The 21254-nt window shown below is 33.2% G+C and overlaps 5 protein-coding genes across 5 annotated transcripts in view; 4 read left to right on the top strand and 1 right to left on the bottom strand.

Annotated features, from left to right (window-relative positions):
- Window positions 10382-11867, top strand: LOC104741191 (eukaryotic translation initiation factor 5A-2). Its single transcript, XM_010461985.2, has 5 exons — window positions 10382-10633; window positions 10984-11106; window positions 11206-11262; window positions 11360-11434; window positions 11529-11867. Exons 1-5 carry the CDS (start codon window positions 10514-10516, stop codon window positions 11631-11633), a joined length of 480 nt encoding a protein of 159 aa, XP_010460287.1. The 5' UTR covers window positions 10382-10513; the 3' UTR covers window positions 11634-11867.
- On the bottom strand, window positions 12127-14516 carry LOC104741189 (acetylglutamate kinase-like). The gene is made up of 12 exons (XM_010461984.2): window positions 14344-14516; window positions 13923-14153; window positions 13695-13792; window positions 13569-13611; window positions 13412-13473; window positions 13265-13321; window positions 13149-13184; window positions 12985-13062; window positions 12831-12897; window positions 12706-12759; window positions 12515-12618; window positions 12127-12413 (listed from the first exon to the last, which is right to left on the bottom strand). The coding sequence occupies exons 1-12, from the start codon at window positions 14399-14401 to the stop codon at window positions 12318-12320; spliced, it is 984 nt and encodes a 327-aa protein (XP_010460286.1). The 5' UTR covers window positions 14402-14516; the 3' UTR covers window positions 12127-12317.
- LOC104741188 lies at window positions 14660-16275 on the top strand. The gene has a single exon (XM_010461983.2). It carries the CDS (start codon window positions 15013-15015, stop codon window positions 16030-16032), a length of 1020 nt encoding a protein of 339 aa, XP_010460285.1. The 5' UTR covers window positions 14660-15012; the 3' UTR covers window positions 16033-16275.
- Window positions 16447-18629, top strand: LOC104741187 (protein UXT homolog). Its single transcript, XM_010461982.2, has 7 exons — window positions 16447-16557; window positions 16957-17050; window positions 17162-17191; window positions 17466-17567; window positions 17874-17981; window positions 18164-18218; window positions 18361-18629. The coding sequence occupies exons 2-7, from the start codon at window positions 16959-16961 to the stop codon at window positions 18430-18432; spliced, it is 459 nt and encodes a 152-aa protein (XP_010460284.1). The 5' UTR covers window positions 16447-16557; window positions 16957-16958; the 3' UTR covers window positions 18433-18629.
- LOC104741186 (mediator of RNA polymerase II transcription subunit 10b) overlaps window positions 20499-21254 on the top strand; it is a 2355-nt gene continuing 1599 nt past the window's right edge. The window contains exons 1-2 of the mRNA XM_010461981.2: window positions 20499-20699; window positions 20939-21195. The gene's annotated coding sequence lies outside the window, so the exon portion shown is untranslated. The remainder of the gene's footprint in view (window positions 20700-20938; window positions 21196-21254) is intronic.

Here is a 21254-nt window from a genome sequence, read left to right as displayed (position 1 = left end):
CAACACACTATTAATTTTATGCATGTAAACAATTATTTTTTAATTGAGAATTGAAAACTGCAAAAAAAAAATATGTCAATACAAGTAAATATGGTATTGATAATTTGAATATTTATGAATATGCGAGCGAAAATTTTGACTAATAATACAGGACAACATTATCATACGCTATACCACGTACTAACATATACGTTTAAGTCATCAAGTGATTATACAAGGCTAGGTTTTATCACTTGATACCTGATACCTTATTTGCAAGAGTATACAAGGCTACGTACTTCAAAAATGACTCTATTTTGGACGCAAAACTGAGGAAAAATCAGTCATACGGTTGGGCTTCAATACTAGAAAGACTCAATATAATCAAGCTCCGTTCGAGATACATATTGGGAGATATCACTACGTGTTGGGTGAATCTATACGTGTTAACAAGGACAATATCACTACAGCTCATCTACCAAAGCCTATTTGCAAGATTGATCCAAATGCAGACACAAAACTCATTGACTATATCACAAACAATGGCACTCACCAGCGATGGAATGAAGAACTAATTACGGATACTATCCAACAAGAGGATCAGAGTCATATACTCAATATATACCTCCCACGAATATCATGTGCAGACAGGTTTGTATGGAACTATACAAAGTCGGGTGTCTATATGGTTAGATCAGGATATTGGCTATCAATGCACAACCCAAATCAACATAACAACTTGCCTCCCATACCCCATGGATCTATTACACTCAAAAACAAAATATAGAAACTTAATATTCTCCCCAAAGTTAAACAATTTTTATGGCGGCTATTATCCAAATCTTTACCAACCATTACCCGTTTAAACACCAGGGGAATGCATCTAGATCCAGTTTGTCCTAGATGTTTTCAGAATGATGAAACCATTGAACATATTATGTTTTCTTGTCCTTATTCTCAATTTATATGGGAACTAGCCAATATCCCAATAACCATTCTCTATTATATATCATTGAGTTGTGAAACATTGCTAGAAGGAATATATGAACTCCAAATGGAGGATGATATATCTACACAAACAAAACTATTACCTTTTTGGCTTCTCTGGCACATCTCGAAATCCCGGATTAACCTCATCTTCAATGGCATCCAAGATAATCTGAATAATATAATTCTAAGAGCTAAGGCTGATGTTCGAGATTGGATTCACAATAATGACAATTCAGGGCACAGTAATATAATATCAAGTGACACAACCATCCACATTGGATAAGACCAGATACGTCTTCGATTAAATGTAACTATGATGCAACTTTTGATCACTTAACAAATCAAGCAAAGAGCGGATGGATAATTCGAACTCATGATGGAACTGCACTAAATTGGGGATCAAGTCGACTAGAATATGTTTATTCACCATTGGAGGCTGAATCTAAGGCGTTGCTGACCTCAATGCAACAATGTTGGATTCGAGAACTAAGAAATGTTACTTTGGAAAGAGATTGTGAGAATTTAACCAAGATTGTGAATAAAAATTTTCTTGATATCTCCATTGATGTTATCTACCAGGATATTGTCTACTGGTCAAGTTTGTTTAATAATGTCTTTTTTTTTTATTGCCCTAGAACTTGTAATAAATCAGCTCATCTACTTGCTAAATATGGTAACCTACAAACATCTTTATATTCTGAATGTTTTACACCCCAATGTTAGCTTTCAAACCAGTTGTACGAAGACTCATCAAGTGATTGTTTTATGGTTTTAGTCATTAAGATTTTATATTTTATTTCACAGTTTTAAATTTTAAACACGTTAACTAAAATTTACATGTGTAAGGATTGAGAAAAAACGCAAAACAAAGTAATTATAGAGTAGTATGCATTCAAGTGGTTCTCTCATACTTTTAAACTAAAGTTACTACGCAATCAAAAGTAAATATGATATTGAGTGTTTAAAAAAGATCTTATGTGAAATTTGTATGCAAAGAAAAAAAATTGACTAAAATACAATCTTAGTAAGACAGTATATTACTGTATGCATGAAGAGTAAATATAATTTCGAATATAATAGCTGAGCTTTTATGTATATGTGCATAAAAATTAATTAAAACATAAGGTAAAGAGTTGTCTTATGATTTTAAATTTCAGTAAATATACCATTAAGATATATACTGTATTTGAAAATTAAATGTATTAGGTAAAATTTTGCATATATGCCTCTACCAATTGACTCAATACAAAATAATATAGTGAGACTGTAAACTACTTTATGTATTAAGTGGTTGGTTTATAGTTTAAAATTGCAATAAATATGTAACTATAAGTAAATAAATCGTATAAACATTTTTTGGATAAGTAAATAAACTGTATATACATCCTTTGGATAAGTAAACAAATTATATATAAAAAGATCTTCGTATCTATTAAACTGAGATAAGGAGAATCACAAATTACTAAATTACTACATAATAAATACCCGACATGTTCCCCATCTAGAGGATTGGTTAATCTGGTTATACATTTTGTTTTATCGGTTATAAATTAACAAATGAGACCTATTAAATTGGTCATTTATAATTCAGTAGTTTCTCATTTTATAACGTTGGTTTAGACATAATTTGAGACCGCACATACCACGACCTTACCGGAGAATGGAGGAAGTGGTGAGAATGTTTGAAATTATTGATTACATCTCCAAAGAAGGCTAAATGATCTAGACAACTCTGAGATATGGCTATTTATTCTTTCTTTATTGTTGTGGTCCATAAATTTACCATATTTACACTCTTTAGTCATCATGTAAAAGAGTCAATAAAGTATTTTGACAATTTGAAAATTTAAATATTATAACTACAATTTTACGTATATGTGCACAAAAATTAATTTAAATATGAGGTAAGAGGTTATCTTATGATTTTAGACTCAGTAAATATACCATAAAGAATATAGTTATAGTTGACTATAAAATGTTAATTGTCTGATTGTCAAAAAAAAAAATGTTAATTGTCTTAGGTAAATTTTCATATATACGCGCATACAAGTTGACTCAAATACAAAATAATAATAATGAGACCATAAATTACCGTATGCATTAAGTGGTTGTTATATAGTATAAAATTGTAGTAAATATGCCACTATATGTAAATATGGTATTTGACAATTTGAAATTTTGAATACATAAGATTTAATTATGTGCACATTACTAAAATCAATTTTAGGAGTATTAGATACTATATTATTTATTTTAAAAATTATTAGGTCTTATGTAATAAATCATACTTTAATATGTCAGATAAAAATAATTATGAAATATATAGATTTTAAAACTTGTATGATTTTGTAGGACTTTGTATAGTATAATTTTTAAAATAAAAATGATATAACTAGAAGTATTTTTTACTCCTTTGAATGAAAAATAAATTGTATACACATCCTCTTCATAACTATTTAATTGATTTCAAGATTAACAGAATCACAAATTACTGTAAGTTATTATTATTTTCTTATTTTCTAATTTATTTTCATATTATATATCAAAATACCATTTTTGTGTCACAATGCACATTCATCTCTTATTATATCATTTTATTATCTCTAAATGTACCACTATTTATTACCTTACAGCTAAAGTTTATAATATTGGTCATAATATGTTGAAAATAAATGATACTTTAACATTACTTTTTGAATTGGTTTTGATTAAAGTCAAAATCTGTACACATGTCATCCTTAAAAATGTTTAGAACTCTGTATCAATTTCATTTATAAGAAATGTTCTAATATTTTTTTTTTTGAGTTTTACTACTACAATCAATCAAAACTTTCAATGTCAACAGTAATTAGGAACCTACAAGAGTGTTGTTTTCTTGAAATAATTTTGTATGGATTTTTTTTCCAAATTTAAAGTACGTTTTCATATTAAATTAAATTATCATTTCAAACAACAATAAATAATTTTTTTAGTGAGTGTTACTTTTTTTCCAGTCACAATGAGTGTTATGCTTAACTGCTTAAGTAAACTCTTTACAATTTTTTTTTTCTTTTTCTATATTTTTTATCTACGATTTCTTCATTCTTTCGAGATTCTAAGTATAAAACAACTAAATTTATGTTTACCTAAAAAAAAGAGCAACAAAATTCTAAATCCAATTATACAATTTACCATAATATTTGTATATTTGAATTAAAACATTAACTTATAATATATTGATAAATGGTTTACATAAATGTGAGCGTCTAAAGAATCAAACACCAATATGGTGAACATTGAAAGAAAAAAATCAAGAGATATTGTAGAAAAAATATAAGTTTGTCTATTTATTTGTGGATTTGTTTCTGCTATATCTCTTAGTCTTTCTGTTGGTTCATGTTTCCATTTATTAGTGTTTGGCTATTTAAATTTTATAAACTATGTTCAACAACAAAAAAAAACCCTACAGTAGTTGTTTTCTTTCAACCCAAAGCAAATAAGCTTATTTTAGATAATTATTAGCAAACGTAAAAATTGTAAGATGAAAAGTTTGCTATTCTTTGGCTTTGAATGGGGAGTGGGAAAATGAGAGCCCAAGTGGTTTTTTCACTTATGTGTTCCCATTCAGCAACTGCAAAAACAAAAATTAAAAAAATGAAGGGAACACATGTAGATAAGAAACTCTTGTCTTTTAGTAAAAAAAGTGAATGAACCACTTTTATGTAGATATGAGGGTGTTTCAAGTGAATGAACCACTTTTAACATTGATGTCGTTACTTTTATTTTAGTAAATGAAAAGTTTCATATATTTATGCTTTTGACTAAATTAGTTATAATTTTAATTAATCATAATGTTGGGATGATTTTAGTTGTTAATTAATAAGGAAATCAATAGAATTAAAAACTTTTATACATGTCTCATAACCTGTTATTTATATATATTTTAAAAGTATCTCTATATATGTAAACGTAAATTTAAATTTTTATAATAATCTATAGTAATGCTGTTGTAGTTAATTTTTTTTACTTATGTGAAAGAAATGCTAGTAATTTTTTTATTATATATATCATGTTTTCTAATTATGTTTTTATTTTATAACATAGAGATTTAACAGGTTTGTAATTATATTTTTCTTTTATAAAATAGAGATCTAAGTATGTAAATAAGACAATATTATGAATAAAAATTTAATAGCAAATAAGGTTTGTAAACTTTTAGTGAGGAAAAGTTATAATTGTATATGTATAATATTTTTATGTTTTTGACTAAGGTTTATAATTGTATATGTATAATATTATAAATGTTTATACCATCGACATATATTATATATATACACAATTATATAAGATTTATGATTCATGTCTACACACTAATGTAATACAAAATTATAAAAAAACTCAAATTTAGTATGTAAAAATAATTAATATTCATATAATATAATATTAATTAGAATCTACTTATGAAAAATTAAATACTAATTTGAAAATTGAAATATATTATTTTAAATTTGTACAATACTTTGAACCACTTTTACCATTCAAACATAAATTTTAAACCGCTTGATCCACTAGATCCACACTTGTTTCACTAGATCCGCTAAATCTACTTTTTTCCGCTTGATCCGCTAGATCCGCTAGATCTGCTACGCCTGATACACTATCTCCATTCGGAGCTTTATATGTATATAAAGACATATTATAACCAAATAAATATGCATATATGATAAAAAAAAAAAAAAAAAAACAATACGTATCAATTTCTAAATTAAGCATAAATTGTTTTAAAATGTTAGGTTAGATTTAAAAGCTATTGGCCCCCACATGTAAGCCAACTTTGAGGTTTTTTTAGGTACGATTACGAAGGACCCCTGACCTTTGTAGATAATTACGAGTTCAGGATTTATTATTTGTTAGAGAAAACGTTTGCTTCTGGTCGTCCCTGATTGGTTTGATCATCATTTCTTCTTTACTCAAATAAATTATTCAACTAAGAAAAGGCTGTTTTAGTGAGATTATTACATTAACTGCCACTATCCCCAGAGAAACAAAAAAAAAAAGCATTCTTTTTAGTCCTGAGTAGACTCCTGACACGTGACAGGTTTTAAGTGAAGGCACTGATATTTAGGCTTTGAGTTACAAAGAGTTCTAAACAAAAAAAGAATTCATATTTCCAAAAATTATCTGCTACATGATTTTAAGAAATTATTTGCTAAAAAAAAAAAAGAATGGGGGAGTATTACAATGTCGCCTCCAAATGATTTATTTATTTATTTATTTTCAAATAGCATGTTATGTTAATATGAAAACATAATAATATTTTACCTGATGTCACCCAATACTCTTTTTTCTTTGGGGTCAAAATGTCAGCATGTTCTCTATACTGCATTAGTAATCATTTGACAGATGACTTCTATTTTACACGATTTCGCACTACATTTTTATCTACTTAACAAAATAATGACAAAATGTCATTTTGGTTAAATCGTATCATAATAATTTCCACCTATTTAATTATGATTTGTTTTTTATTGAGATTATTTTGCAAATCGGTTCAAAAATTTGGTGTATCATATAGAAAAAATCAAGTTATAATGTCATGATATAGATATAAGTAGTAAATATGGATTAACCAAAAAGAAAATGAATAACATTCTTGAGGAAAATATATTAGATACCATAAATGAAGGTAAAATGTAATTTTGTAAAAGTAGAGTAGAATGCTCAGAACGCAGTAGAGTATAATATGTTCATGAATATTCCGGTCGCTATTTATAGCTCATGGCATGCCTTTCAAACTCGAAAGTAAGATGAAATTTGATATTTAGCAGTAAAAAAACTAGTACATATGTATAAAGCCTCAAACAGACTTCATATTGAAGTTATGAAAGTTTTTGGTTCTCTAAGAAAGGGATGAAATGCATGACATCAGTCTCTTATAACGTGCTAATACTAATACAACCTTTCTAAATGTATGTACGAAAGAACACTGGAAAGATAATGGCCCGTAAATGATCAGGCCCACTTAGCCCATTTTCCGGTAGCAACTAGGCACCTCCTTCGGTCCTTCCATCCAAGATGTTTGTGCCTTTGTGGAGGTTTTCAAAAATCAGTACCGTGCATTCATATTTAATAATGCTTGTTGTGCAATTATTTTGATTTTGCTTGATTATTATATATAAAATATCTGAGATTTTACAAAGTGGAAAGATCTTTGCTAAAGTCTAGAATTGCAAACAAAGGCTAATGATATCATTAATTTTGAGTAATAACATTAGTCTTTAGAGATTACAGAGAATTTTGAAAACTTTTATTCATGAATTGTGATAAGGTAATAATAAAGTATGGAAATTCTTGTATTTTGGTTAGAAAATGAATATTGGATTCGATGATTCAATTCTTGAATAAAATTTTTATTAGGTACGAAGTACGATTTGAATGTTGGAACTATTAGTACGATTACATCCATTTGTGTACTCTCATGGAGAGAGGCGCAAGCCAACTATTAACTCATCTCAACAACTTGAACAAAAAAAATTCATGATCATATTTCACATGTTAAAGCTTTATATTTTGTTTTTGATTAGTAGCTTTAGATTTGTTAGCATTGGTATATTACAAGTCTCTGCGTCTTTTCTTGTCATCTATAAAGTTGTGTTTCTCGAGCAAGTAAAGGTTTCTTCTATGGGCATCCTTAACGCCACATCAGTTGTAGTGGTCTTAGAGAAGTTAAAATATTTAAATAATGGTCTACACTTAAGAACACACTATTTAATAGTTCTTGCAGTAGACCAATTTTCTATTTTTTAAGAACCGTTGTACCCACTATTCAACATTTTTATTATTTTAAAACCCTTAAAAACACACCATGTGTTGTAGCGATGAGGATGGTCTTTGTTCACATTTTGTATATGGATGATAGTTAGGTGTGGTTGTGTTGGATGATCACAGTGTTGGATACTTTCGTTTTTGGCTGATGTTGGTGCAACAGTGGCATGTATATCGACATTCTTGGCAAATATATATACACATCGCTGTGGCATCCCAAGTCCAAACTATGACTTTGTCATGCTCATGTATATACCCTTTTCTTCAACTATTTATTGATAACTCTTTTGATATGTATTTTGATTCAGTTTTCCGAGATACCCTATTAGTAATTACGTCTTGCAGTGAAGATCCACATCAAGTATACAGAAGTCTTAATTAAAATGAGATGTGAGCAGAATTTTTTTACTTATTTCACAAAACACAAATTAAAAAGTCTAATCCAACCTTATGTTTTTAAATCTGACCTTTAGGCCATCTTTAACCGAAGAACAGTTTGGGTGTTCTAAGCTCATTTAAATCAAAAATAAATTGAACAGTGGCCTTAGAACATTTTGTTTGGTCTTCAATTAGATGATTTAAGCCCAATTCTATTAGGACGTGGCAGTGTTTGAGTGGTTGAGATTTTTTGCAAACGAGAGAATTTTTCATTTCTCTCCTTCTGTTTGATATCGCATCTAGGTTTTCTCGTTTCTCTCCAAAACGGCGAAAGCTTCATGGTCACCATCTTCTCCGACTAAGGTTTGTATTCCGGCCATTAAAACACATCAATGGCGTCCACTAGACCTCTCTGTTCAATTCCTTACTTGTTCCTCTCTTTCTCTGTCCTCTTCGTCTTCTCGCTTCTCTTCTTCTTCTCCAATTCCTTATGCTCTCTCGCCATTCTCGGTCTCCTTTTTCGCCAACTCAATGTCTCGTAAGTTCTCTCAGACTATATTTATCGATTCTCTCTGTTTACTGTGTTGGATTCTGTTCTTCGGTCTCTGATTTTAGTGATTTGCTGTTTAGTAACTGAGGAATATTATTTGGCTCGTTTGATCTGTGAGAAAGTGTGATTGCTCTTTGCATATGTTTGTCGAATTAGGGTTTTTGCAATCAGTGTGTTAATTTGATTTTGAAATTGATTTACTTTGGATTTTCATGTCTTCTCCCTGTGGATTTTGGTTTTTGATGCACACACACAAACTTTTGCTCGATTCTCTTTACTTGTTTTTGGGTGAATCAGTGGTGCGTCGACTTTACTTTTTACATATTTCATCATCATATCACTTTACTTTAATAATTTCAGAATTGGCAATGGTTTCATGATCGTCTGTTATCTAGTATATACATAATCGGTTTCAAGACCCTTGCTTTTTCAGCCACATGATTTACAACTCTATAACTCTTCTCCAGGGTACCAGTGGATCCACTAGAGTGGCAAATATCACAGGACACAGCAAGTAACATTGTTGATCTGACGCTGATGTAGTGTTCGTGCCCTTCTTTGCTACGTTGAGTGCTGAGATGGAGCTTGGAAATGGTAAAGGTTCGTTTAGGAAGAAGTCTGGAAACGAAGATTACCACAGAGAGAGAGAAGTTCTTGATTTTGTCAAGAACACTGAAGCTTGGATCACGTTTTTGTTCTAACTGGTACTAAAGCTTCTCTCTTTATATCTTTGGAATGTGGCATGTTCGTGAGGAGATTGCTTTGTCGATTCTTCTAGTGGTGGATTTTGGAGGCTGGTTCAGGCAAGATTCTAAATCATCCAACGGGACTAGCTTGCCTGAGAGGATAGAGCATACTCAAGTCTCTGTCATTAAGGATGTGATTGTTCCATACACGCATCTACTTCCTAGACTAGATTTGTCTCAGAACCAGAGACGTCACAACCTTCTTTTTTTCAAAGGCGCTAAGCACAGACATCGGGTAATCACTCTTACGAAACTCGCTTCTTTAGTTTGAGTCGTTACATTGCTTGATGCAGAGACTTTTGTGAGTGGTGAGTTCATGGCTCATCTGTTATAGCGTAAATGTATTGTTCTTTTCGAAATTTTAGTGTTTCCCAATCTTGGAAGGACTTGGCCTCGACTGTTTGTTTACACTTGTGTTTTCTTATATGTAGAGTGTGTAATCTTTCCTGATGAATACATAACCTTTAGCATGTTGTGTAATCTTTCCTGATGAATACATAACCTTTAGCATGTTGTAAACAGTCACATTTGTGTTTAAGATTATTATATTATTAAATTTTATGATCTTAAACATGTTCTCTCAATAACTAATTTCTTAATAAAAAATCTAAACTAATGATTTTATATTATTTTCATAATATTTTTACTCTAAAAACACTCAAAAGTGTTCCTGCCAAAAAGATGTCCTTAGAGCACAAGAAAAGTTGTATTTTTTTTCTTTAAAGAAAAAAAGAATAAAATGAGAGAAATTAGACGCCGCAAGCTAAAGTGGGGCCGCGTGGAAAGCACGCGATGCAACAACCGAAAGAAGAAAAAAAAGGATAAATTTTAGAGTAAATCTGAACGGTTGAGAATATTTTAATCGAACGGCTGAGAAAGAGGATAATAACACAGTAACCCTAGAAAGGTCTCCCCTTCCTCGCCTCTCCTCTCCTCTCCTCTCTGCCTCTCTATATAAAAAAATCGACATCACTTTGTCTGACTTCTCCTTTTTTAGGTTTTTTTCATCTTCTTCTCCATCTCTCTCTATTTGTTTCATCTTCCTCAAATCCGTGAAAAAAAAAACATGTCTGACGACGAGCACCACTTCGAGTCCAGCGAATCCGGAGCTTCCAAGACCTACCCTCAGCAAGCTGGTAACATCCGTAAAGGTGGTCACATCGTCATCAAAGGCCGTCCCTGCAAGGTCCTTTTTTTTTTTTCTCGATTTCCTCCATCCGATCTCTCTTATCTGTTCCTAGATCTTCCTTGATTTTGTTTATGTCATCCGATTTGAAATGATTTTGTTGCTTTTTTTTTTTTAATCTTTCGGTTACTGGTTAATCAGATCGCTTTAGATGAATCTTCTTCTTATATCCTTGTTTCGTTTGTTATGGTGATGGTGCTGTAGATTCGTGTTATGTTTGCGGAAATAATTGAAATCAGAATACAGTATCAGACGCTTTTTTTTTGTGATTGTGATTGATTTGATCTAAGATAGCCATGGAGAACAAGGTTTTGATTCGGTGTTTGATTTTGATGTATGATGTATTATAGGTTGTTGAGGTTTCGACTTCCAAGACTGGCAAGCACGGTCACGCCAAATGTCACTTTGTTGCTATTGATATCTTCAACGCTAAGAAGCTTGAAGATATTGTGCCTTCTTCCCACAATTGTGATGTATGAGACTCTATCACCAAATCTCTTTATGCATGATTCATCATAATATCTCTATGCATGATCTGATTCGAGATTTGTTTTTTTTTTTATATTTGTCAGGTTCCTCATGTGAACCGTGTTGATTACCAGTTGATTGATATCTCTGAGGATGGCTTTGTATGTCTTTCTTTCATACTCACTTTCCTCTATCATTTAGCCTTTGTTTACTCCCTGGGTATGTTTGAAATGTTTTGTTTGTTTGTTCACATAACAGGTTAGCCTTTTGACCGACAGTGGTGGCACTAAGGATGACCTCAAGCTCCCCACCGATGATGCTCTTGCCGCTCAGGTTATTTTCTTTTCATATTTGCTCTCTCTCTCAGACAGGACTTGTGTTCGATTTGTGATATTGAAAAGCAATTGTGGGGGTTTTGTATATGCAGATGAGGAGTGGATTTGAGGAGGGTAAGGATGTTGTGGTGTCTGTTATGTCTTCCATGGGAGAGGAGCAGATCTGTGCCGTCAAGGAAGTTGGTGGTGGCAAGTAAACAAAGTATCATTCTCTTTTCACTGAGGAGGATTATATTATTACCAGTTTGACAAACAAATGTCAGTGTTATAAGAACAAAAGGATGTTTTTTTTTTCTTTTTCCTAATTTAGACCATGTGTGTGTTTCTTGTTTCAAGACAACCACTATCTATTGGTTTTGGATTGTTGAAAAGTTTGTGTTGAAACATTGAAAGTTTCCTATCAGATGTTATTCTTAAACCCTTTCTACTTTGTTTTTTTTTTGGTTATGTTTGTTTTCTAAGTTTTGTTACCCAATACTTGTGATCTCTCTGCAGTCTGTCTTCAAATTGGTCAAAAACAGTTTCACTGCGTCTTTGTTGCTTTAACCGAGCCCGTAAATTCTTCGTCCTTAGATATGAAAGTTAGTTTGTGCTCATCTTAATCTGTGCACAATGATGGAGAGTTAAATGCATTTTATTTCCAATTTCAATGTTGGAAAAGTGTTCGATTGTTTTTAAAAACAGAGCAAGTTGCCAAGGGTTACGAATTTCTTTTAACAATCAAGGTTAATTGCTTCGACATTACAATACAAGATATTTGTCGTCCATGCACGAAGTATGGTAATAGAAAACACATAAACACCATTACCAAGAAAAAGGTCAAATGTTTTCTTTCGTGAAAAGCTGGGATTAGTATTTTTGTGTTGGAGTTGGAGATAATGCTACTTTGAGAAGCTGATTATAGTCCCGAGCCAATCTTCAGGAACATAGTCTCTCAAGTCGCCGCTGAGCGCTCTCTGTGAATGTGATGTTGCAGCCTGTTTAGGAGATATACAAAGAAAGCATAATGGTGGGTTTAAAGCTCATCTTTATCTAAGAGAGATAATTTAGTTAAAGGCAAAAGATGTCTTTTCTATACCTTCACGATGTAGACATCAATTCCAAGTTTTGCAATCATAGCAGCTTCTGATATCTTTGTTTCCATTCCACCGGTTGTATCGTGGGCGGCAACAGAGTAATCAACTGTTTCATTCCAAAATTTAGACAAGTTTCAACTAAAACCTCAGACTTTGTTGCATAGTTTTACAAAATAGGTTCTCTGTCTTTTACCTGTGTGTTCCAATACGGGATTCACAACCTTCCAGCTTCCATCTTGTCCAACAGCTGCATGAACTGTTAGATTAGGCCAAGAGTTGCAAAACCATTTAAAAAGAACAGTAAAGTTTGGAACTAACATATCTCTTTCAAGAGCACAGCGTCAGGCTCTGAAGGTGGTCGATCGTAGACACCTAGTACGTCTGTCTTTGCAAGGAGTTACTCAGATAACAAAGAAAGAACACATTAAAAAAAAAAAAAACAAACTTGCATTTTATAAAATGAAAAGGATACGAGGAAGACAACGTATTCTGGCTTCAAATGATCCGCAAGATGACGGATGATAACATCACCACTCAATATGGTGCAGCCCTGCTCAGGGCAAGAATATTTAGCAGTTCAAATTCTAAAAGGACAAGAACCTAGAGGATATTTGGTATCCCGGGAGAGCATATTACCAGTATATTGTCTAGCACTGCATCTCCATGGAGAACCTGGCCAGGACAGCCAAAATTATGGTCGAATGACTTTAGGAAACATCTACCTAATGCCACTGGTGGGATTCAAAACTTACAGGGACAAATCCTGAATCTATTGTTTTAGCTACGATTGATAGATCCGCAGAAGCCACCTAATGCAAATAGCAGTCTCATTAGAATTGAATCAATAAAGCTTCAGATCAGGTAATATCTAAAGGTAAAGAAGTTCTGATGATTCTTACATCTCTTTTGGAGGTTGACCAACCACATGCAAATGGAGACATGCCGATAGTAGGAATCCCCTCTGCAAGAAAGCATAAACTTTAGCATCAAAATTCATCTTTTCCTCTCAGCAAACATAGTTTCAGAGGAGAAGTAGAGAATAACTTTTAGAGGTACCTCGGGCAAGTGCTCTTACAATTTCAAGATTAAGATTTGTGACCTGCAAAGGAGTGGAAAGAGTAACTATCAAAACAACTTCAAGACTAGCTCAAGTAAGAGCATTAGCTTTGCAGAGAGTCTCACAGATATACGAGTAGCGACGAAACCAGCTTTGACAATAGGTTTCTCAAGCCCTCCTTTATGAACTCCGGATCTACTGGCCTGAAAGTGCCCAAATGAACCTAATGACACATATCAAAACAACACAAGGAAGGTCAATGATCTGTAAAGAACTAATCAAAGATGTTATTTGATCCTTCATTATAAGATTCAAGCATAGATGAACCAATGTCCAACAAGGAAACAACTAACCTGCGCCGTGAACCACAACAAATTTGCTAAACTCAGAAGACTCCTGATCCCCTAAGACATCCACATCACAAGCAATCTCGGAGCTTCCATGTCTCTTGCTCCAATCCATTCCAATAACCTTGCTCGGAACTGAACCTTCCATCATAGCCTGACGTAACTGACAAGCCACGATCTCCAGATTCTCATCGTGAATCTTCTCCAGCTCGTTCTTGCAAGTAATCGCCGCACCTCCTATCAAATCATTCAAGACATTTTGGTGTTACACAGCTAGTATTGATGGGATAGTAATAAAGGAGAGATCTTTAGACTCCTTCCTCATTGTCGGAATTGGAAAAATCAAATTAAAATCAAACCCATAAGACAGAACAACTAAAAATGCAATGTAAGAATCGTTGAAGCAATTTGGGATCAAAAGACAAACCAAGTTTGACAATGCATCGAATTGATCTCCTTCCACTCTCTTGAAGATTCAGCTCCATTGTATCTCTCAAAAGCTCTCGTCTTTAGTGGTCAACGGCGTGTCACTTTCCACTTTTAACTCAAAACTTCATCGTACTTTCACCGGAAAAATTCTCTCTCTCTCTCTCTCTCTCTCAAAAAGCCCATTAAGAGCTATTATTGTTGGGCCTAACTCAATTGATCAAATCAAATCAATAATTTCCAAACCGGGTTTACGGTTCAGTGTTTTTAGGATTCTTGTTGAATTAGCAGCGGTTTAACTTCAACTTCGCGATGAAGAAGAAGACTGATTACAACGTCCCCGTTTGGATTATCTTCACTGGAGGGGACAAAAGCACGTTCACTTGTGCCACCGACAAAATTAGTAATCTTTCATTTTTTTTCTTTTTTAGAGAAACCATTCTCTATTACAAAATTTTTGTAGGAACGTAGACAACATCATCGAGATCCCATTCCAAGATTCGTCTTTTTTTTAGTTTTTTTTTTAACTCTGCTAAAGAAGCCTAAGATCCAATTTGGTTTCTGGGTTGTCTGAAAGATCGAATCTTTGCTTCGACTCGCTGCTTCTGAATCAAGATTCATGGTATGTAACCTCGAACTCAACTGAAAAACCCACTTCACTCTCTCAAAAATGGAGACGGAAACAACAAATCTCGTAGGTGTTTTGCGGAAACCAGAGCTAAAATCATACAGTCACAAGCAGTTTCACTCTTCGAATGCATTAGAGATCGTTAGAGAATCCGTTCGAATCCTCCGGTACAATCTAGGTGCTTTCATGATCACTACTGCTGCTTTGATCTGTCCTGTCTCTGCTTTGATTTTACCGAACTTTTTAGTTGATCAATCGTTAGTGAACAAGCTCACAGTGAAGCTTCTCTTAGTGGCAAAGTCAAGTGGTCTTCCTTTACAGCCTTTTGTCAAACACTCTTGTCAGAAATTCGCTGAAACCTCTGTTTCGTCAGCAATGTGTTTCCCTTTGTTCATCACTGTGTCTCTCTTGTCTAAAGCAGCTGTGGTTTACTCAGTTGATTGCACTTACTCGAGGGAAAAAGCCGAGATTAGCAAGTTCTTGGTTGCATTGAATAAGATATGGAAACGAGTTGTGTACACTTACCTTTGGATTTGCATTATGATTGTTGGTTGCTTCACTTTCTTCTGCGTTCTCCTCGTAGCAATCTGCAGTTCCTTCTTTGTTCTCGGCTTCTCTCCTGATTTCAGTGTCTATGGAGCCATCTTAGTTGGTTTAGCATTCTCTGTAGTTTTCGCAAACGCGATTATCATCTGCAACACCGCGGTTGTGATCTCGGTTTTGGAAGATGTTTCAGGGATAGGAGCGTTGGTGAGAGCTAGTGTTTTGATCAAAGGGCAGATTCAGGTTGGTTTGTTGATGTTCCTTGGGTCGACTTTAGGATTGGCGTTTGTGGAAGGGTTGTTTGATCATAGAGTGAAGAAAGTGAGTTATGGAGATGGGTCTTCGAGGTTATGGGAAGGTCCTCTGTTGGTGTTGATGTATTCCTTTGTGACACTTATAGATTCGATGATGAGTGCAGTGTTCTATTTCAGCTGCCGAGTTTATTATAGTATGGAAGCTTCAAGAGGTGGTGAAACTCAGCCAATCATGGAGACCATTGCGGTTGTTGATACGGAGTAATGATATTGGCTGTTCAAGTTTTGTTGTGTGTTTATGGATCATACTCGGCGAATGAACATGGAAACGTATTAGTTGAAGAAGAAGATGTATATCAATGGGGTTTCACTTGGAACATTTTTTTTTGTTTTCATCACCAATAAAATTTGATGCATTTTTAAGGTTTTGTTATGTGTGATTAATGATTTCTATGTATGTTTACATGGTTTGATGATTATAGCATCTCAAGTTTGTTCGTACTACTAACGAACTTCGTAGTATATGTTAGTGTTTGGAAAACTTTAGGCGTAAACTAGTAATTTTAAAAACTAGGTGGGGCTTTCTGAAAATTAATTATATTCTAAAGGACTTGGAAGTAAAAACCAAAATTGATCGTAAACCGGTTTTTACATGGTATAAATAAATTGGATTCGACCACCACCAAATTATATCCTTCGTCCTCCTTCACCGACGTTGAACATCGCTGTAACCACCAGCACCATCTTCGTTTGCTCTGTTCGTGTGTAGACCTCTTTCAACACCTTTCTAGTGAGTCAGAATCATCGTGGACCTTTGCTGTTCTCTGTATCTCTAATTTTTTTTAATCTGATTTTTTATTCACGTTTATCGACTTTGGATTCGATAAAGTTGAATGCTTTCTTGTTTTTTTTTTGATAACGTTTCGTTTAGAAATCAGTTATGATCATCGTATTTAAGAAGAACTTTTTTGTGATTTTTGGTTCTCTCTTGGGGTGCTCACCACCTGTTCGATGATATGCTTCTAAGTATTAGTTCGATGCAATTCCTATGTAGTTTCAATGCTCTTGTTGATTTTTTAGGTGACTCTTGATTTTGAAATTACGAACAATTCAAGACTCTAGGTCCATCAAATAAACAAGGCGATGTTTTTGAGCCTTTAAGCTTGATGTGTGTTTGGTCGTGTTGCAGTAATGGACGAGGGACGCCAAAAGGACTTGCATTTGTTGGAGGAGATTATTGATAAAGGTTTAAAACAGAAGCTTGTACACGCAACTGCTTCACGGTATGTATAGGATTAGATTTGTGTGTTTTCTTTGCATGTTGTTATTCGTTTATAGTCTTTTAGTTTGAGGTTTTATAGTCATTGTGGTCTCTGCATTGTTTGGTTTTGCAGGGACAAGATCTTTGAAGAACAAAAAGTACTGTATCCTTATTGTATAGGGAAGACTCTTGCTTCTCGAAATGTGTATCTCATTAAGCTATTTCTCAATGTTTTGCTAGTTTCTCCCATGTCTTATCCCCTTCAAAGATGACTGGATTCAGTTACCAATCAGTTTTTTTAACTTGGGTTTTTTTTTGTGTTTTTGAAATCTAGAGGAACTATTCTTGGTGTAGTCGTTCATAATTCGTTGCTGTTCTAGTGATCTCTAATTTGGTTGGATATTCTTGTTTCCTTAACGGTGTTATTCCCACTTTAGCTCTGACTTGCGGAATTACCTAGAAACTCTGGAGAAAAATGATGTGAATAGTCTCAAAACAATGGTCAACCTCGGTTCAGAAGTTTACATGCAAGCTGAAGTGTACGTCACTGATAGCTCTTGATTCTTTCGTTTAATATTAGTCAAGTCATTGTCTGTGAAATGTCATACACTGTCTCCATGGTGCAGCTTAATGCATTTTCGAAAGAGCACAAACTCTTCTGCCTTCAATAAACTTTATAAGTAGTGAACTTTCACTGTGTTTGTATATGTTAGATGCTAGTTATGTTTTATTGAGCTGAGCATAAAATGTTGAGATTACTGCCGATTAAAATCTGAGATAAGTTCTACCAGGTTTCCTTTCTGATTTTGTTTACAATTGATTTGGGTGTGTGTGTTTGAGTTCAGGCCAGATACTCGGCACATATTCATGGATATAGGACTCGGCTTTTATGTGGAACTCACCAGGCAAGAAGCTCTTGACCATATTTCACAAAGGGAGGAAAGAATTAAAAAGTATGATAAACCTTTGCTTTCTCCAAATGCTGCTTGCTTGTTTTAAAGTTGTCAAAGTTCTGAATGTTGCCTTATATTGCTGTTTGCTTGTGGGTGAATCCAAGGAAAACATGGTTGTATTATCGTATATGATGCACTATAGTGTGGATTACTATCTATAAACGGAGTGTTTGTTTTGGCAGGCAACTAGAAGAGTTTACTGCTGTTATTACGCAGATCAAAGGTCGCATCAAACTGGTAAGTTCAAGTTCTTATCTTGCTTAGTAATAGTAGTTCATTTGTCTTGTGAGGTTAGGATTTGACTAGAAACCCTCTGCCTAGTTACCGTTCGGGTAGTGATTATCCTAATGGTTGTGTGTATCATGTGATATATATGCAGGCTCATTACCAGATTCAGCAAATACTCAATCTTCCTGAAGAGAATACGTCATCCCGGCAACGAGCGTTTTAGTACTACCTAATATAGCTTAGTGCTTGTGCTTATTGTTTTTGAGTTTTATTTAAGCTTTATCCGTGGAAAAAGAGAATTTTAGCGTAAAGACGTAAAGTGTAATACTAACACTTTCCTCTCCAATGGATCAAGCAATGAACTGAAAACCATATTATTCAAAATTTTCAGATGTAGACTAGTGTATTGTATAAAAAAAATGTACTAAACAAGATCATTAATGCAACTAAATCAAGAATGGGAAAATATACACCGTCGATTTAATTGAACGAGAGAAGATAATGTGCCACGTCAGCAATCCAAAGTGGCCGTGATTAAAAAATTAGGTCGACGTGTATAGTTGAGATTTGAGAATATTGCATCAACATGCACTAATAACATTTACATCTCCTTTTTACTATTCGTATATTTTTACTATATAAAATAATCTATATACCTTTTTTCATTTTATTTTACCTTATTTTTTCTTTCCTTCTCATTTCTTTCTTTTAATATTTATTTGTTTTATCTCACTTTAATTATATTATTTTAAATGTAACTTGTTGATTGACATTGTTTTATATTTTTTAATTTTTTCTCAAAACAAAAAAATTATAAATTCAATCTAAATCAAATATAATTGAATTAATATTCATAGTCATATTAATAATTTCTAATTCCACCTAAATTAGTATTTTATTTTATTAATTAATAATCTAAATATGACCCAGAACAACTTCTACTTTTATATCTTAACATATATCTGATATCCATAATTAAAAAAAAATAGAGTCATGTCAATCATCCATGGTAGCTCATCCACCAGGCGATGTCCATGTGCATTACGTTGTATAATATATATGGTGAAGAGAAAATGTAGATATGAACTAGTCTTACAGAAAAATTAATGATCATGTATATGTAGTATGCTTGATGGATAGTCTTTGAAATTAATGACCATGCATTTGTTCTAACAGTCATAGTTCTAGATGAGAAAAAAATGCAAAAACGTTTGGATAAAAGACATCTAAATAGCTAATTTATCTAGGACAAATTTTTCCTCATCTAGGATGAGCAAGATATTATGAAATAAGTATTCATAGCTACTCATCCACATGATTGATATCTAATATTTTAAATTAATCAGTGTTGTCTTTTTTTCTTTTTTTATAAACCATTTGGTATGTATATGTTTCTGTTCCAACACAAAACATGATGCAACGATCTCGTGTTGTCTGTGGATGTTGTATAATGGTTATTTGATCTGTGTACATTGGTATCCACAAAAAAATATCCACAAAATATACTTTTCTATCTAAAAAATTGCACTATAACCCAATCAATAAATATGTTTCCATGTGGACTCGTTGTCATGGACGCTGAAATTGATGGGTATTATTAAACTCTACACTCTGAATATTAAATCCTAAATCCTGAACCCAAAACATAGTCACCTCATTCACATAAGCCCTAATATCTAAACTTTAAACCCTAAACCATAAGTCATTCATGTTACTTCATATGCAGAAGACAACCACAAAAGTGCATCTACAAAACTACGTCCAACCAATTACATTACATACTCAAATTATGAATTTAGTAGTCTAATCAAGTAATTATCCACAGTTTACCATCCACTTATCATAAAACAAATATTCAGCTAAAATTGGATAGTATATAACTTATTCATATAAAGTATAGCAAAGTGCATCTTAAAATTTAGAAAAAATGTAATTATTATATTTTGTGTAAAAAATATACAAAATTTATTAATAATAGCTAAATAAATGATAAATAAAGATAAAAGAATGAAAGAAAAATGTAATTATAAACTCCTCAAACAAATAGATCATCAAATAAGAGAAAAAAAAAACTTGACAAAATTCTTTTAGTTATATTTCTTTTGTGACCTTTGGATCTTCCTCCATAGTAAATATCTAAGAACCATAAATAATTACCGCAAAACTCTAAAAGAGAGAGAGATAAGGGCAAAATTATCTTGATTTTATGTCAAAACCTTTTCAAAAATACACTATGGTTGAAAAGTCGGTATAGATGTAAACATGTTTTGGAAAAGTAGCTGTAATTGCCATCTACACCCACTTTTCTACGGACTGCGTCTGCCCTTTTCATCCGTCTCTTGTAAAATAAATAAGAAACTCTCAGGTTTACATATTGTAAAAACACCAAATCATCTCCTTCGTAGCAATCTTAATCTCTCTGGGTTGAAGCGCATCTAATTGGCTCAGAGTTCATCCTCTCTCTCTCGCCAAACCCATCCTCTGTTGTAGGTAATTTACGGATCTCGATTCAACGCTAATGGGTTTTTTTTTTCTGGTATTGTTTATGCTTTGATTCAGTCTCCTCCTCCTTTTTGGTTGGAGTTTTAATCAAAATTGCGAATTTATATCAAATTGCACTCTAATTGATTGAAAAGCCTTAGGCTTCTCCTAAAAGTTTCGAATTTGCGTTTGCGAAGATCATGATTTGGTGATTTACTTTGTTTTTATGGATGTTTTGTGTGTTGAAGCTTGTAATGGATCCAGCACAGAACACAAGTGCAGCAGTGCCAATTGGTGGGAGTGGGAGTAACGGTACGATGAGATATCAAACCAATGACGGGACTTCATCTGTGACCACCGCTGCTGCTGCTGATGATTCAAAGGAGAATCTCAACCAAGTCGTTAACTCTATTGACAAGATTTTGACTCTCCTTCATCAGATACACCTTACCATCTCTTCTTTTACACCTGCATCTCAGCTGCATCTCCTTCAGCGCCTGTAAAACTCCTACTCTTTCTTAACTCAAATCATCAGTGTCTATCATTGTTTTTTTTTTTTTTTTT

The sequence above is a fragment of the Camelina sativa genome, chromosome 14, assembly GCF_000633955.1.
Source record: "Camelina sativa cultivar DH55 chromosome 14, Cs, whole genome shotgun sequence".
In the NCBI taxonomy this organism is placed as follows: Eukaryota; Viridiplantae; Streptophyta; class Magnoliopsida; order Brassicales; family Brassicaceae; genus Camelina; species Camelina sativa.
Note: the sequence above shows the minus strand (reverse complement) of the source record. Positions and strands in the feature narration are given on the sequence as shown.